This window comes from Staurois parvus, unplaced genomic scaffold, assembly GCF_062004578.1.
Source record: "Staurois parvus isolate SC_StPar_1 unplaced genomic scaffold, SC_StPar_1.0 ptg001037l, whole genome shotgun sequence".
Lineage (NCBI taxonomy): Eukaryota > Metazoa > Chordata > Amphibia > Anura > Ranidae > Staurois > Staurois parvus.
Window position 1 is genome coordinate 791256 of NW_028318833.1, and position 19447 is coordinate 810702.

The 19447-nt window shown below is 42.0% G+C and overlaps 1 protein-coding gene across 2 annotated transcripts in view; it reads right to left on the reverse strand.

Moving 5' to 3' along the window:
- LOC149441007 (uncharacterized) overlaps positions 1 to 19447 on the reverse strand; it is a 50438-nt gene that overhangs the window by 11676 nt on the left and 19315 nt on the right. For both annotated transcript variants that reach the window (XM_089657879.1, XM_089657878.1), the window contains exons 2-4: positions 13335 to 13595; positions 8475 to 8675; positions 8030 to 8395 (exon numbers count right to left, since the gene is read on the reverse strand). In XM_089657879.1, coding sequence (XP_089514005.1) covers positions 8030 to 8395; positions 8475 to 8675; positions 13335 to 13595 — 828 coding nt within the window. The remainder of the gene's footprint in view (positions 1 to 8029; positions 8396 to 8474; positions 8676 to 13334; positions 13596 to 19447) is intronic.

Sequence of the window (19447 nt, forward strand, 5' to 3'; positions counted from 1 at the left end):
GATATAATTAGTCAGAAATAGCTGTATAATTCATTATATTTCTATTCTATCATACATTAATCAATATATAAAAAACAAGTTGGGGGGCGCATGCGCGGCCGGCTCCGGGGATGGACGCTCACTGAGGAGAGCTCCGTCCACCCACCAACGGCACACTACGGCCCCAGGGAAAATTAATCACCTACTATTCTCCATCCCACTTATCCTATTCCAGAATCAACTTCTTCATTACCAATAAATGGACTCTACAACATGTCACCTCCTCCAAAATTGGTACCATCACTTGGTCAGACCATGCTCCGATCACTATCTCCCTTGACAGCAAACAACATTCGTCGATACCCCGTTTATGGCGATTGAACACAATCTTGCTGAAAAACCAAGACTACAAGCAACAAATATTAGATGTACACAGAATATTTTTTCAATTTAATGATACCCCTCATATATCCATAACCATTCTATGGTCAACCTATAAAGCATACATGAGAGGTATTCTGATACAACTAAACGCTCGTGTCAACAAAAACAGAACCCAACAAATAGATAACCTCCTAACCTCAATCAAAACAAATGAGAAGAGAAACAAAAAATCCCAAGATCCAACAATCTCTTCCTCCCTGACAGCGGATAGAAATAAATTAAGATCCCTTCTACTCTACAAATATGATCTAAATCTCCAAAAAATTAAAGCAAAATTCTACTCACTAGGTAACAAAGCCAACTCGTTAGCCAAATTGGTAAAACAAAAACGGCTGAAATCCAAAATAGCCTCAATTAAACACCCATCCATGAATACCCAAAACACAAACCCGCAAGACATAGCTAACGCCTTCGCAGAATACTATCAAAACCTATATAATCTTAAAAACGACCCTGACACCATTCAACCAACAATCACATCCATACAACAATTTCTCCAAACAACCAATCTCCCTCAACTATCCACAGACCAACTTGACTCCATTTCTATCCCAATATCACCCAAAGAAATAGAAACGACCATTAAAACACTCCCAATTAACAAATCACCAGGAAACGACGGATACACTAACGAATACTATAAACACCTTTCCACAGAACTATCACCACACCTGACCAAACTCTTCAATCACGCTGCCACCACAGGCTCATTCCCCAAAGACATGTTGCAATCCATCATAACAACTATACCAAAACCTGGCAAAGACCCCCAACTTGTCCAAAACTACAGGCCAATTTCGTTACTCAATACCGATATAAAACTATACGCGAAAATCATATCCCGAAGAATTCTCCCCTACCTCCCCACCCTAATTCACCCAGATCAAGTAGGTTTCATCCCAGGTCACCAAGCACCCGATGCTACCAGAAGAATTATCTCCCTCCTACATAACTTAGAAAATACTAAGAGCCCCTCCTTATTCCTATCTCTAGACGCAGAGAAAGCATTCGATTGGATACATTGGCAATTCATGCAGCTCACACTTCAAAAATTTGGCATCACAGGTTGGATGCTGAACACCATCTTGTCATTATATTCACATCCATCCACTAGAGTACTGACAGATGGCACATTATCAGACCCCTTTGACATCTCAAATAGCACAAGACAAGGCTGCCCACTCTCCCCGATAATATTTACACTCCTTATTGAACCCCTAGCTTCCAGACTCAGAGAAGACCGATCATTTACAGGAATCACACATCTTAACATGGAACACAAAATCAGCCTATTTGCAGATGATATTATATTAATGGTGACCAACCCAAAAAAATCCCTCCAAACGATTCGCGCACACCTATATACCTACTCAACGGTCTCATATTACAAACTTAATGAACCCAAATCTTCCATACTTAACCTTCACATCTCAACCCAACTCCCAACCAAACTAGCCAAACAATTCCCCTTTTTATGGGAAACAAACAACATTCCTTACTTAGGAATCAATCTCACACCAACGACAGACCAACTATACACAGCAAATCACAAAATATTGCTTGAAACTATCCCCCGAGAACTAAACACTTTACGCACTTCAGAACTCTCCAAACTAGGCCGAGTGGCGACTCTAAAAATGTATATTTTACCCAAAATCTTGTACATATTCCGCACACTACCCATACCAATCCCTAACTCATTCTTCTCTAACCATCAAACAATCCTCACAAAGTTCCAATGGAACTCGAAAAAACCAAGATGTACCACCAATCTCTAATACGACCTACAACTAAAGGAGGAGCAGGACTCCCACACCTCAAGTCTTATTACACAGTTACTCTTTTAGACCAACTATATTTCTGGTGGAACCCATCGAAGGAAAAAATTTGGTCCATAATGGAAACCCTGCCTTTTCAACCACTTAAGCCCCAAAATATACTCTTGACCCCACCGACCGACCGAATGGAACCCCAACTAAAACATCCCTGCATTCAAGCCTCCCTACAAGCTTGGCGGGACCTCCTTTCCACTAAATTTAAAGACGTCAAACATATACCTACTCCAACCAATATACTACACCTTCTCATTCCCTCGCTAGACTTATCGCAATGGACAAAACAAGGGAAAACCAATATGACAGACCTCTATATCAATCAATCTATATGCCCCTTCCAAATTCTCCAAACCAAGTATAATCTCCCTACTACTGAAAACTTTACATACCTAAGAATTGCTCATTGTCTACAAACAGCTAGCTTACCTCACACCACTATGATACCAATTACAGCCTACACCTTCTTCACCAAACCTCAATACCCAGGTAAAGGTAAATCCACCTTCTATACATACCTCATAAACTTACAGTTTACTCTACAACAACCTCCCTAACCAATTGGGAAAAAATCCTATCAGATCAAATAACTTTAAAATGCTGGGAAAATACCTTCAACATCACCTATAAAGCTACCCGATGCAGCTCCCATTGGGAGTCATATCTAAAAATACTTCACCAATGGTACCTGACCGCGGTCAAACTCTCCATCTACTACCCGAAACAGTCTCCTACATGCTGGAGACAATGTGGTGAGCCAGGCTCAACACTACATATTCTGTGGTCATGCAAGTCACTTCGATCCTTCTGGAATACTACTTTTCAATTAATCTCCAAAACAAACAAAATTTTTAATAGTCCCGAACCCCTCATTAGCACTCCTACACATCGGAATTGAGAAATTCCCTCCTCATTCCCGAACAATTATTACCCACATACTCTTTGCCGCCAAAATTAATATTACCAGATTATGGAACACAAACAATATCCCGTCAATCACTTCATTAATTACAGACCTTAACACCCAATGTGAAATGGAAAAATTATCCGCAATTAATACTTCCTCCTACTACAAATTTAATAACCAATGGACCCGATGGCTAAATCACCCAAAATGTTCTGTACAACCCTGATGACATATTATGAGCTAAAGTTACCTCCCACAACAAGACTGGTATTTCCTCAATTACCCAGTTATATCCCTCCTCCCCCAATCCTATCCTCCCCCAACCCTCCACCAAAACCCCCCTAACACCCCAAAAACCCCAAAATCCTCACCAAGGTTCATCATACGCACACAAATACCTCTGATGATATTGCTAAACAAGATCACCGTCAATACAATGGGTGGAACCACAACAAAAATGCTCAACTATATATCGTCTATTGCAATATTGTATGAATGAACCGTATCTCATTTCCCTGTTTTTCCCTGTTTATCTCTGAAAAATTTTATAAAAATATTGAAACATAAAAAACAAGTTGATTCAATTTGGCTTATGCACAAATCTCAATATTTCATCTTTAATTATCATCATGATGCAGGATTACTTGGTGTTTTTATATTTCTCATAAATTGTCATTTCACGTTATTGCCATTCTGACTAGTTCTCCGTAGCTCATGCATGACCAAAATGTAACATTCTTTTAGGTTGTATACATAATACATGTTGCCACATTTGTTTTTTCCCACTGAAACCCCAATATCCTCATTAGGGATGAGCTCCTGGTTCCGTCTGAACACGAGTTCAGACCAAACTTTGATTGTTCAGGCATTTGTATACAGTAGTAGCAGATTTTTCTCTCGCTACTACTGTGACACCATCTTTCTGCCACTGCCAAGGTTGTTAAAGAAGAGGGGTACCAGCACCCGCCACATCCATAGTGACATCATCCTGCCCCATTTATTTACTGTCCAGGAATTTCCGGCTATATAAACACAGCGGCCGGATAGTCTAAAAAAAAATGGCGTGGGGTTCCTCCCATAATTCATACTAGACCATTCAGTTCTGGTATGAATTTTATGGTAGCCATACACAATAAACAAATGGTGTGGGGTCCCCCCAAACTATATATCAGACCCGAAGGATCTGGTAGGGGTTTTAAGGGAGAACTTGATACAAAAATCAAGAAATAAAAGTGTGGGGCCCCTAAAAATACAGATCAGACCCTTATGCAAGGGTGGGGATAAGACCCTGCCTGCCTCACCTAAACCATACCAGACCACATGCCCTAAACATTGGGATCCCTGTGACAACATTGACCAAATATAGTTATGTCCATATTTAGACAATACCATCACCCAGGATACCCCACCCCATTGCTTATACTTAAAGCAGAGCTCCACCCAAAAGGGGAAGTTCCGCTTTAAAGACTGGTCCCCCGCTCTTATTAAGGATTGGCACCTTTGGGGGGCGGGGGGGAGTGGGTACCTGAATTTGACAATGAAAGGTGTCCTCCCTTCCTCCCCGTAGTCTTTTGGGGCATGTGACAGGTCCCAGAAGACTACAGGACCATTCAGGAAGCGCAGCGCTTCTCACGCATGTTGTCAGCAAGCGCAACGGCGCACGGATCTGCGCATGCGCAGAACGCCAATGCGCCCTAATCAGCAGGCGCTAGGACCTGGGCGGCGGCCGCACATGCGCACTCGCGTTCGCGGAAGCGCGCCTGGCACCAATGACAGCGCAGGGCGCGCTATTTAAACCAGCTCTGCACAGACACTAGTTGCCGTATGGTCTAATTACCCTGTTCCTGCTCCTGTGTATCTGCTGATTGATTTGTTACCGACCCTGCTTGATCCTGACCTCTGCTGACTATCTCCTGCTCTGACCCCTGGCTCGTTTGACTACTCTCCTGGATATCCCTATTGATCTGAACTCCTGTTACCGAACCCGGCGAGAGACCTGACTACTCTTTGCCTGCTGCCTTGTACCGTGCTGTCCCCACTGTTACCGACCCGGCCTGTCTGACCACGCTTGCTACTCTGCCATCCATCCGTCCTGCACGGATCCGGTCACCACTGCTCAGGCCTTTCTGCCTCTTCACGTCAGGCTCTCTACCAGTATATACCTCTGGCGGATCCCTCTACCACAGGCGGGTGTACTCAGGGGCCGCAACCTGGTCACTGTCTACTCCAAGTCCATCCCCACCATCAGGGGCCCTGGTGAACAAGCAGACTGGGGCTTAGACTCCGCGCTCTGGGGAATCCTGTCCTGTGGATTGCTAGAGGTACCGCCAAGCGGTGTCTGACACATGTGCAGTGGGCACCCGGCTGTGAAGCTGGAAGCTGTCACAGCCGGGTGCCCACACTGAAGATGTCGGTGCCGAGGGAGAGAAGACAGCCGGTAAAACGGGTTGCAGGGGACACACCGCAGGACCGAGGGACAGGTGAGTGTGTGTTTTTTAAAAGTCAGCAGCTACAGTTTTTGTAGCTGCTGATTTTTATTTTATGAACTCCGCTTTGACTGCCATTCATTTGAGCAGTTTTTGGGACAGGATTTTGTCAGCAGTCTGCATTTTATTTTACTTTTGGTAGGTTAGCAGGCATTGTTCATTGTGATTTCATGACAAAAAAATAACTTTCTTTTAGTTTGTATAAATATTACCCATTGCCACATTTCTCTTCTCCCGCTGAGACCCCAAAATCTTCATTAGCGATGGTCTCCTAGTTCGGTCTGAACATAACTTCAGACTAAACTTTTCTTGTTCAGGCCTTCATCCAAACATTGGACTTGCAGCCTGTTCAGCGGGAGAGCTGAATATTATATATAGTAGCAGATTTTTTTCTTGCTGTATTATAACACCTTACTCCTTCCGCTGTCAAGGTTAAAGAAGAGGGGTGCTGGCACCCTCCAAGTCATTAGCAACCAGTCTTGAATCTTGCCCCATTCAATTTTGGAGGATGCCACACTCATTTTTTTTTTTTTTTGCATGCGGTCCTATTTGAAATTCATACCAGACCTGAAAGACCTGGTATAAATTTTGGATGGAACCCCACATTATTTTTTTTGCATGGGGTCCCAATTAGCATCTATACCAGACCCTTATCTAGGATGAGGGTCTGGTATAGATGAAGGGTTCCACTGGCTGTTTGTTTACAAACAGAAGTAAGTGGCTGAAACTGTCATATGCCCACAGATTTCTTTGTAAATGTCGATGTTGCTGCAGTAACTTGTATACATCATACAGATGAGCCACTTCATTGGCAGGTTAATGGCATTCCCCAGACATGTTATTTAAAGGAATTTAGCATTTTTAACTACCTGCCGACCGCAGATAGCCGAATGACGGCTAAACTGCGGCCGGCCAGTTCTGAGTGGACGTCATATGACGTCCTCCCAGAACCCGCTCTCCTGCGCGCCCCAGGGGGCGCGCACCCGGCGATCTCCGTGATCGCTGTGTCCTACGGACACAGCTGATCACGTGATGTGGTAAAAGGCCAATCACAGCGGCCTTTTACCACTTGATCAGCGGTGTCCAATGACACGCTGATCAGAGGGAAATGCAAGTGCCGGTTCTCGGCTGCACTTTCCTCACGCTGTCAGATCGTGAGGAAAGTACTGCCGAGAACCGGCAGTTGTCAGAGCGGGGATCGGCACCGATCATCAGGGCACTGATGATCAGTGCCCTGATGATTGGTGCCCAGCAGTGCCACCCGCAAGTTCCGCCCACCTGTGCCCAGCAGTGCGCCCACTAGCTCCGCCCACCTGTGCCCAGCAGTGCACCCACCTGTGCCCAGCAGTGCACCCACCTGTGCCACTCTGCAGTGTCACACACCTGTGCCCAGAAGTGCCACCTACCTGTGCCCACCAGTGCCACCCACCTGTGCCCACCCACCAGTGCTGCCCACCAGTGCCACCCACCAGTGCAGCCCAGCAGTGCTGCCAGTCAGTGCCACCAGTCAGTGCCCAGGGGCTGTGCCAGTCAGTGCCGCCAGTCAGTGCCCAGCAGTGATGCCAGTCAGTGCCGTCTATCAGTACCCATCATCAGTGTCACCTATCAGTGCTGCCTATCAGTGCTGCATATTAGTGCCGCCTATCCGTGACACCTCATTAGTACTGCCTATCAGTGCCGCCTATCCGTGCCACCTCATTAGTACTGCCTATCAGTGCCCTTTAGTGCTGCCTATCAGTGCCCATCAGTGCTGCCTCATCAACGCACATCAGTGAAGGAGAAAAAATACCTGTTTTAAAAATTTTATAATAGAAACAAAGAAACTTTTTTTTTTTTTCCAAATTTTTTGCATTTTTTTTTTATAGCGCAAAAAGTAAAGCGCCCAGTGGCGATTAAATACCACCAAAAGAAAGCTCTATTTGTGAGAAAAAAATGATCAAAATTTCATATGGGTACATTGTTGCATGACCGCGCAATTGTCAATCAAAGTGCGGCAGCGCTGAAAGCTGAAAATTGGCCTGGTAAATAAGGGGGTATAAGTGCCTGGTAGGCAAGTGGTTAATACTTCACTTTAGGCGTTACTAAAATAGCTGCTGCTTGTCAAACAGAATTTTTTAAACACTTGTTTTGCTTTTGTACATATCCCTTGGGGCAATGAGCAGCCCCCATTCCATTTGTTTGAGAGTCCCTTGCCTATTAGCAATGACCTATTCATTCTCTTTGCCCCATAAGCACATATCTTTTGCTCCCAACCATCCCACTCTCCTATCAAAAAGAAAAGTGAAAAAACATGATATAGAAAGCATATGACTAATTCCCCTATCTCTGACAGCACTGGTATTTGGTGATTGGCCACTCTGTTCTGGGAGATAGGGACTTACCCGATTCACTGATTTGTGCCTGGCAAGTGGAAACACTTTTGGAGGAAGGTGGAATGTGTGCTGTGAAACCTTTGGAGGCAGAAGGATGGTGCTCTGTTAAACCTGGAAGAAATGAGAAGCATTGTCTTGATGAACCTGGGGAAGCAGGGGTGCATTGTTCTATTGAACCTCCAGGAGCAGATACACATTGTCTTGATGAACCTGGGGAAGCAGGGGTGCATTGTTCTATTGAACCTCCAGGAGCAGATACACATTGTCTTGATGAAAGTGGAGAGGCAGGGGTGCATTGTTCTATTGAACCTCCAGGAGCAGATACACATTGTCTTGATGAAAGTGGAGAGGCAGGGGTGAACTGTCCTGTTGAACCTGCAGAAGCAGATACACATTGTCTTGGTGAACCTGAGGAAGCAGGGGTGCATTGTCCTATTGAATGTGCGATTTTTACCTGTTATCATGACTTCCAGTTGCGTCAACTTTGTCTCTGGATATAGTATGAAATGTGGATCCAATTTTTTTTCTTCTTGGCAGAATATAAAAAGATCCTGGGCCCATTCCTTAATACTGTGCTGCTCCTTCAGGATCCTATCTTTCTCCTGATCTGTGCTATCCTCCAGATCATCAATCACCACAAGCACATTGTCCTTCCCTGTAGATGGAATACAAGTCATTGGCCCCAACTGGTCAAATTCTAGACACACAAACCAGCTGCAATACAACAAGATTTCTTCTAGTTTTTATAAACCCGTTCCATGGAGTGGGACTTCTTTCCCAAAGGCCATCATTTTTTTTCTCTGGGTGCTCTCAACTCCTTCGATATTCCTGAACTCTGTTTGTCTGTCAGCTTAATATTTATATGACTAATATTTCAGTGTACAGTCATGCAAAGTGCATTATACAATACATATGTAGCACACGCTAGTGGTGCTACAGAGTAGGAAAATTGAATGGCTCACTAAGTAGTTGAAGTGAGCATGTCTAAGTAGGGGTCAAGCCCAGGTTAGGCTAAATGATGCAGCAGGTTGGGCCTCCGTCAACTCCCATTGGTTCTAGAGGCCTATGGAAGCTTCCAGAAGCTAGTGGGCAGATGGATGGAAACTTGGATCTGCATATTCATGGGAGTCTGACCAATCCAAGACAGGATGTCCCGGTAGTGTGAGAAGACAGGTCCATAAATATGTAAGAGCCAGCCAGCAAAGGGAGTAGAAGATAGATTACTGAAGGTCCAGCTCTGTAGCCTGGAAGCAGACCCCGGGGAAGGGGGTTCTACCTCCAGGCTAAAGGAAGAAAGGAAAGGAAGCTGACAGAAGGAGCTTCACTGTCTTACAGTCCACCAGGAAAGGACAGCCTGCAAGCTGGAAAAGAAACTGGCTCAGTGATAGGCCTGAGCACAGTCTACCCAGAGCTACAGGATGGAAGGACAGTGTGAGTATCTCTACACCCCTGGGTCCTACAGGAGAGAGGGCTGCTGGGTGGAATAGTTAACCAGTTCTCCCTGGGACAGTGCTGCAGGACTGCCTTGGAACCTCTTGCTCCAGGATACTCTTCAAGAGATAGCCAGGTCAATGTGCACTCCCTAGGTGGGATCTGAAGAGATTCACTGAAGAAGAGACCAGGTACTCCTCACATAGACTGTGCTATTGATTCATTAGGAAACTGTGTCATGCTGGCTGGAGAAGAAAGTCCAGGATCTTAGTTTTTGTACAAAATAAGGAAGTGGTCCTCGAAGTTATAGCTTCAAATGAATGTGGGTATCCCATATACCCCTAGACCCTATCCAAGTTGTTATCCCCAAATAAAACAACAAACACAAACCAATGGACTTGTTACTGAAAGTTGGAAAATGTGTATTGCCTGGCTGTGCAGGGTGAGGGGGACCCAATACTTAGTGTCTTCCTGTGGGTGTGAGAGCTACACATATTTAAAGGAAAATGCCACATAAATACTTTTTTTTCAAATGTCTAATGCAATACTTTAAAGTGTTACTAAACCCACAACAGTACAATCAGTCTGTACAGTTGTGTCCAAAATTATTCAACCCCCACTGAAATTGAGTGTTTTGGCCAGTTTGACATTGCTTTTGATCATTCAGTCATCTTGCTTACATTTACATTAAAGAGGCACTTGTAGGTCAGACAAATATAACATAACAGTTATAATGAAATAACCACAAATGTCTTTTCTGTGCTCACAGCATTATCAGTTTTATTCAACCCCCAAGTGACATTCAATCTTAGTACTTAGTACAGCATCCTTTTACAGTTATAACAGCTTTTAAACGTGAAGCATAGCTTGACACAAGTGTCTTGCAGCGATCTACGGGTATCTTCGCCCATTCTTCATGGGCAAAGGCCTCCAGTTCAGTCACATTCTTAGGCTTGCGCACTGCAACTGCTTTCTTTAAGTCCCACCAGAGGTTCTCAATCGGATTTAAGTCTGGTGACTGCGATGGCCACTCCAAAATGTTCCAGCCTTTCCTCTGCAACCATGCTCTAGTGGACTTGGAGGTATGCTTGGGATCATTGTCCTGTTGAAAGGTCCAACGTCTCCCAAGCCTCAGGTGTGTGACGGACTGCATCACGTTTCCATCCAATATCTCCTGGTACTGAAGAGAATTCATGGTACCTTGCACACGCTGAAGCTTCCCTGTACCTGCAGAAGCAAAACAGCCCCAAAGCATGATTGACCCTCCACCATGCTTCACAGTAGGCAAGGTGTTCTTTTCATCATAGGCCTTGTTCTTCCTCCTCCAAACATAGCGTTGATCCATGGGCCCAAACAGTTCTAATTTTGTTTCATCAGTCCACAGAACACTATCCCACAACTTTTGTGGTTTGTCCACATGGCTTTTGGCATACTGCAGTCGACTCTTCTTATTCTTTGGAGACAGCAAGGGGGTACGCCTGGGAGTTCTGGCACGGAGGCCTTCATTACGCAGTGTGCGTCTTATTGTCTGGGCTGAAACTTCTGTACCCACATCTGACAAATCTTTTCTCAGTTCCTCAGCAGTCACACGGGGACTTCTCTCCACTCTACGCTTCAGGTAGCGCACAGCAGTCGAAGTCAGCATCTTCTTTCTGCCACGACCAGGTAGCGTTTCAACAGTGCCCTTTGCCTTGAATTTGCGAATGATGCTTCCTAAGGTGTCTCTTGGTATGTTTAACATCTTTGCAATCTTCTTATAGCCATTGCCCTTCCTGTGAAGAGAAATCACCTCTTCTCTTGTCTTCCTGGACCATTCTCTTGCCTTCACCATGTTTGTAACCACACCAGTAAATGTCTAGAAGGAGCTGAGTATCACAGTCATTTTAAAGCTGCCTAATTGGTGCTTATTATGCTTGATTGCTGCTCGGTGACATCCACAGGTGTTTTCAATACCTGATGGAAAGCACCTGTATGAACCTCTGTTCTTCAGAGTGGTAGTCTTTAAGGGGTTGAATAATTGTGGCAATGAAGAAACCACATAAGAACCATTTACTACTGTATTACATAAACAATTGATGTCATTTTAGTTGCATTTGGGTAGTTACAACGTCCTTGTAGGATTTGATTCTGAATACAATTCCAAATGTACACTATAGTCCCTAAACCCCTTTACAGCATTGGGGGTTGAATAATTTTGGACACAACTGTAGATGCAGTAAAGCGTGCTTGTTATACTCCCTGTAGAACCTAAGGGGTTAATCCTCTGCATTGTGTAAAAGTGCTCTTTGATCTTGTCTTTTCTGATCCATCCCTTCTTCTAGTGTCCCCCTCTTATCTCCTGATAAGACATATCGTATGGAGTCACTCTGCACATGCTCAGTTTGGTGTGTATTGCTAGAGACATGCTGGTAGGTTAATTGGATCCTGTCTAAATTGTCCCTAGTATGTGTATGTATGAATGTGAGTTAGGGACCTTAGATTGCATGCCCCTTGAGGGTTAGGGACTGATGTGAATGGACAATATATATGTAAAGTGCTGCGTAAATTGATGGCGCTATATAAGTACCTGAAATAGAGAGGGGTTTTTTTTCCTGGGAGAGTGCATGTGATCAGCACAGGGCCAATCAGCACTGTCCATAAAGAGGTCAGGGGTTCTGCATCCTCTTAGAGCAGAGTGAAAACTCCTCCTACAAGTCTGTAACCAGTGCTCTGCTGGACACTGATAGAAGTCACAAGACTGCTCTATACCGCTGTTGAGAAAAGGTATTTATCAGTTTATATTTACTAAAATAATTGCATTTCCATGTTATGTGTACTGTAGGAGACCAGGTATAGTGAATGTAGAGTCCTGTTTTTTTTAGGTAAAAGAGGGAAGGAAAGAAGGTAAAACACTAAAAGCATTGATACATTCACATAGTACTAAAAAATATATACTATATCGTGCTATGGTCTATCCAGATTCAGTAGGTATACATCACATAAGCAGCCAACACAATATTGCCGGTTACAATACATAAAAAAAAATATATATATATATATACAGAAAGTGTAGTGATAAATTTGAACATTCAAGAACATACTAAATATACTGTAACAAAACAGTCCAATCCAAAACTTTTTGTATGCAGAAAAAAGTTCTTCAATCAAGGACCCAACAGATTTCCAAGGGATCTTCAAGAGGAAAACTCCTTCACCAACACCAATCACACTGCCTCTTTCCAGATGATATTGACCCCCAAAAAGGAAAGGTCAATATGCGGTGTCCTTCCTGGAAGCAAACAATGGACCTTATGCATCCTGGTCTTCAATACAGAGTTTTTTTTGGAGTGGACCCAAATAAGAAATATCCAAACTGAGGACTGATACTAGAAAAAAGTCCACAGTTACTGTAGAAGGGGTAGTCCAGTTTTTCACAGGGCGCACATATTTGTTTGTATCGTTGAGTTGAATATCCTTGTAAGAACAATTGTTGCAGTGGAGTACATCACACGATGGAGGTACCGCAGTATCGCACCGCCTCTCAGAGACATCAGTTTGGATAATACGTATTTAGGTCCACTACAAAAAAACTCTGTATTGAAGACCAGGATCCTTTAGGTCCATTGTTCACTTCCAGGAAGCACACAGCGCATATGACCTTTCCTTTTTGGAGGTCAATATGATCTGGTAAGAGGCAGTGTGATTGGCGTTGGTGAAGAAGTTTTCCTCTTGGTGATCTCTTGGGAATCTGTTGGATTTCTGATGGGTCCTTGCTTGGTGAACTTTTTTCTACATACAAAAACTTTTGGTTTGGACTGTTTTGTTATAATTAGTATGTTCTTGGATGTTCAAATTTAGCACTGTACTTTCTGTATATACATTCACATAGTACTGTAACTCTTACCAAGTGTGTCATGAAGATATTTCAGCTCCTTGTCATATAGGGAACTTGTTACATTGGTCACATTGATCCTTCCTTTGTTCTTCGTATGGTATAATATACCAAATGTGCACCCAGACACATCCTGCATGAACGTCTGGAATTTATAGTTAGCTATATAAAACGGTGTGACACTGAGATTCTTTGACTTGAGAAACTTCATCAACCAGGAGTACTCACTGCTATCTGATCTGGAGAAGATTCCAATTTCATCTTTTTTCCACACTAAGTACAAAAAAAAAGAGAGAAAGCATATTAATATATGACTTCTATCAGTAAATACATGAACTGATGCCCTCCTGCCCTAGCTGTCCTCTATCTGTCCGCCAGCACAACCACTTCCCCCAAGAAAAAAGTGGCGCATGAGTCTAGGGTTGTGTGAATCTGCCCAGATGTGATTTGCAGCCAACTTCCACAACCTTTCGTAAGTCTTGTGAAGGGAACATCACTTTATTTGCCACTAGTTGTCAATCTTTCCACACTATTAAGTGGTTGTAAAGGCTGAAGGTTTTTTAGCATTCAATGAAGGAAGGTAGAAAACCTTGCTGCTTGCTATGGGGGCACCCGAAAGAAAGGAAGAGCCAGGAGAGCCTGCAGGGGACCCGAGAAGAGGAGGATCCAAGATGCTCTGTGTAAAACCACCGCACATAGCAGGTAAGTATAGACATGTTTGTTATTTTACAATAAAAATATCCTTTAGAATCACTTTAAGGCAATACTGATAGGGGAGTTCATCCAAACATGCAGAAATTGTTCAACAAATTATCTTTTTGATAACGAATGTGAAATTATAAAAACCAGGCTTTTGGATAGAGGCTTTCCGATCTGGAGAAAAGAACGAGGTAGGAGGATTGCTAAATTCTCATCTGGAATCTGCAGTTCAGTTTTGGGCACCAATTCAAAAAAAAATACTGGGGAACTGGAGAAAGTACAGAGAAAGGAAACCAAACTGATAAGAGGCATGGAGGAGCTCAGCTATGAGGAAAGATTAGAGGAACTGAATGTATTCTTTACTGAGAAGAGGAGATTAAGGGGGGATATGATCTCCATGTATAATACATAAGGGGGGATATGATATCATGTATAATACATAAGGGGGGATATGATCTCCATGTATAATACATAAGGGGGGATATGATATCATGTATAATACATAAGGGGGGATATGATCTCCATGTATAATACATAAGGGGGGATATGATCTCCATGTATAATACATAAGGGGGTGATATGATCTCCATGTATAATACATAAGGGGGGATATGATCTCCATGTATAATACATAAGGGGGGATATGATCTCCATGTAAAATACATAAGGGGGATATGATCACCATGTATAACACATAAGGGGGGGGATATGATCTCCATGTATAATACATAAGGGGTGATATGATCTCCATGTATAATAAATAAGGGGGGATATGATCTCCATGTATAATACATAAGGGGGGATATGATCTCCATGTATAATACATAAGAGGGGATATGATCTCCATGTATAATGCATAAGGGGGGATATGATCTCCATGTATAATACATAAGGGGGGATATGATCTCCATGTATAATACATAAGGGGGGGATATGATCACCATGTATAATACATAAGGGGGGATATGATCTCCATGTATAAATACATAAGGGGGGATATGATCTCCATATATAATACATAAGGGGGGTTATGATCTCCATGTATAATACATAAGGGGGGGATATGATCTCCATGTATAATACATAAGGGGGGATATGATCTCCATGTATAATACATAAGGGGGGGATATGATCTCCATGTATAATACATAAGGGGGGTTATGATCTCCATGTATAATACATTAGGGGGGGGATATGATCTCCATGTATAATACATAAGGGGGGATATGATCTCCATGTATAATACATAAGGGGGGGATATGATCTCCATGTATAATACATAAGGGGGGATATGATCTCCATGTATAATACATAAGGGGGGTTATGATCTCCATGTATAATACATAAGGGGGGGATATGATCTCCATGTATAATACATAAGGGGGGATATGATCTCCATGTATAATACATAAGGGGGGATATGATCACCATGTATAATACATAAGGGGGATATGATCTCCATGTATAATACATAAGGGGGGATATGATCTCCATGTATAATACATAAGGGGGGATATGATCACCATGTATAATACATAAGGGGGATATGATCTCCATGTATAATACATAAGGGGGGATATGATCTCCATGTATAATACATAAGGGGGGATATGATCTCCATGTATAATACATAAGGGGGGATATGATCTCCATGTATAATACATAAGGGGGATATGATCTCCATGTATAATACATAAGGGGGGGGATATGATCACCATGTATAATACATAAGGAGGGATATGATCTCCATGTATAATACATAAGGGGGATATGATCTCCATGTATAATACATAAGGGGGATATGATCTCCATGTATAATACATAAAGGGGGGATATGATCTCCATGTATAATACATAAGGGGGGATATGATCTCCATGTATAATACATAAGGGGGGGATATGATCTCCATGTATAATACATAAGGGGGGGATATGATCTCCATGTATAATACATAAGGGGGATATGATCTCCATGTATAATACATAAGGGGGGATATGGTCTCTATGTATAATACATAAGGGGGGATATGATCTCCTTGTATAATACATAAGGGGGGATATGGTCTCTATGTATAATACATAAGGGGGGGATATGATCTCCATGTATAATACATAAGGGGGGATATGATCTCCATGTATAATACATAAGGGGGATATGATCTCTATGTATAATACATAAGGGGGGGATATGATCTCCATGTATAATACATAAGGGGGGGATATGATCTCCATGTATAATACGTAAGGGGGATATGATCTCCATGTATAATACATAAGGGGGGGATATGATCTCCATGTATAATACATAATGGGGGGGGATATGATCTCCATGTATAATACATAAGGGGGATATGATCTCCATGTATAATACATAAGGGGGGATATGATCTCCATGTATAATACATAAGGGGGGATATGATCTCCATGTAAAATACATAAGGGGGATATGATCACCATGTATAACACATAAGGGGGGGGATATGATCTCCATGTATAATACATAAGGGGGGGATATGATCACCATGTATAATACATAAGGGGGGATATGATCTCCATGTATAAATACATAAGGGGGGATATGATCTCCATATATAATACATAAGGGGGGTTATGATCTCCATGTATAATACATAAGGGGGGGATATGATCTCCATGTATAATACATAAGGGGGGATATGATCTCCATGTATAATACATAAGGGGGGGATATGATCTCCATGTATAATACATAAGGGGGGTTATGATCTCCATGTATAATACATTAGGGGGGGGATATGATCTCCATGTATAATACATAAGGGGGGATATGATCTCCATGTATAATACATAAGGGGGGGATATGATCTCCATGTATAATACATAAGGGGGGATATGATCTCCATGTATAATACATAAGGGGGGATATGATCTCCATGTATAATACATAAGGGGGGTTATGATCTCCATGTATAATACATAAGGGGGGGATATGATCTCCATGTATAATACATAAGGGGGGATATGATCTCCATGTATAATACATAAGGGGGGATATGATCACCATGTATAATACATAAGGGGGATATGATCTCCATGTATAATACATAAGGGGGGATATGATCTCCATGTATAATACATAAGGGGGGATATGATCACCATGTATAATACATAAGGGGGATATGATCTCCATGTATAATACATAAGGGGGGATATGATCTCCATGTATAATACATAAGGGGGGATATGATCTCCATGTATAATACATAAGGGGGGATATGATCTCCATGTATAATACATAAGGGGGATATGATCTCCATGTATAATACATAAGGGGGGGGATATGATCACCATGTATAATACATAAGGAGGGATATGATCTCCATGTATAATACATAAGGGGGATATGATCTCCATGTATAATACATAAGGGGGATATGATCTCCATGTATAATACATAAAGGGGGGATATGATCTCCATGTATAATACATAAGGGGGGGATATGATCTCCATGTATAATACATAAGGGGGGGATATGATCTCCATGTATAATACATAAGGGGGGGATATGATCTCCATGTATAATACATAAGGGGGATATGATCTCCATGTATAATACATAAGGGGGGATATGGTCTCTATGTATAATACATAAGGGGGGATATGATCTCCTTGTATAATACATAAGGGGGGATATGGTCTCTATGTATAATACATAAGGGGGGGATATGATCTCCATGTATAATACATAAGGGGGGGATATGATCTCCATGTATAATACATAAGGGGGATATGATCTCTATGTATAATACATAAGGGGGGGATATGATCTCCATGTATAATACATAAGGGGGGGATATGATCTCCATGTATAATACGTAAGGGGGATATGATCTCCATGTATAATACATAAGGGGGGGATATGATCTCCATGTATAATACATAAGGGGGGGGATATGATCTCCATGTATAATACATAAGGGGGATATGATCTCCATGTATAATACATAAGGGGGGATATGGTCTCTATGTATAATACATAAGGGGGGATATGATCTCCTTGTATAATACATAAGGGGGGATATGGTCTCTATGTATAATACATAAGGGGGGGATATGATCTCCATGTATAATACATAAGGGGGGGATATGATCTCCATGTATAATACATAAGGGGGATATGATCTCCATGTATAATACATAAGGGGGGATATGATCACCATGTATAATACATAAGGGGGGATATGATCTCCATGTATAATACATAAGGGGGATATGATCTCCATGTATAATACATAAGGGGGGATATGATCTCCATGTATAATACATAAGGGGGGATATGATCTCCATGTATAATACATAAGGGGGGATATGATCTCCATGTATAATACATAAAGGGGATATGATCTCCATGTAAAATACATAAGGGGGAGATGATCACCATGTATAATACATAAGGGGGGGGATATGATCACCATGTATAATACATAAGGAGGGATATGATCTCCATGTATAATACATAAGGGGGATATGATCTCCATGTATAATACATAAGGGGGATATGATCTCCATGTATAATACATAAGGGGGGATATGATCTCCATGTATAATACATAAGGGGGGGATATGATCTCCATGTATAATACATAAGGGGAGATATGATCTCCATGTATAATACATAAGGGGGGGATATGATCTCCATGTATAATACATAAGGGGGGGATATGATCTCCATGTATAATACATAAGGGGGGATATGGTCTCTATGTATAATACATAAGGGGGGATATGATCTCCATGTATAATACATAAGGGGGGATATGATCTCCATGTATAATACATAAGGGGGATATGATCTCCATGTATAATACATAAAGGGGATATGATCTCCATGTATAATACATAAGGGGGATATGATCTCCATGTATAATACATAAGGGGGATATGATCTTCATGTATAATACGTAAGGGGGGATATGATCTCCATGTATAATACATAAGGGGGGATATGATCTCCATGTATAATTTATAAGGGGGATATGATCTCCATGTATAATACGTAAGGGGGGATATGATCTCCATGTATAATACATAAGGGGGGATATGATCTCCATGTATAATTTATAAGGGGGATATGATCTCCATGTATAATACATAAGGGGGGGGATATGATCTCCATGTATAATGCATAAGGTGGGATATGATCTCCATGTATAATACATAAGGGGGGATATGATCTCCATGTATAATACATAAGGGGGGGATATGATCTCCATGTATAATACATAAGGGGGGATATGATCTCCATGTATAATACATAAGGGGGGTTATGATCTCCATGTATAATACATAAGGGGGGGATATGATCTCCATGTATAATACATAAGGGGGGATATGATTTCCATGTATAATACATAAGGGGGGATATGATCTCCATGTATAATACATA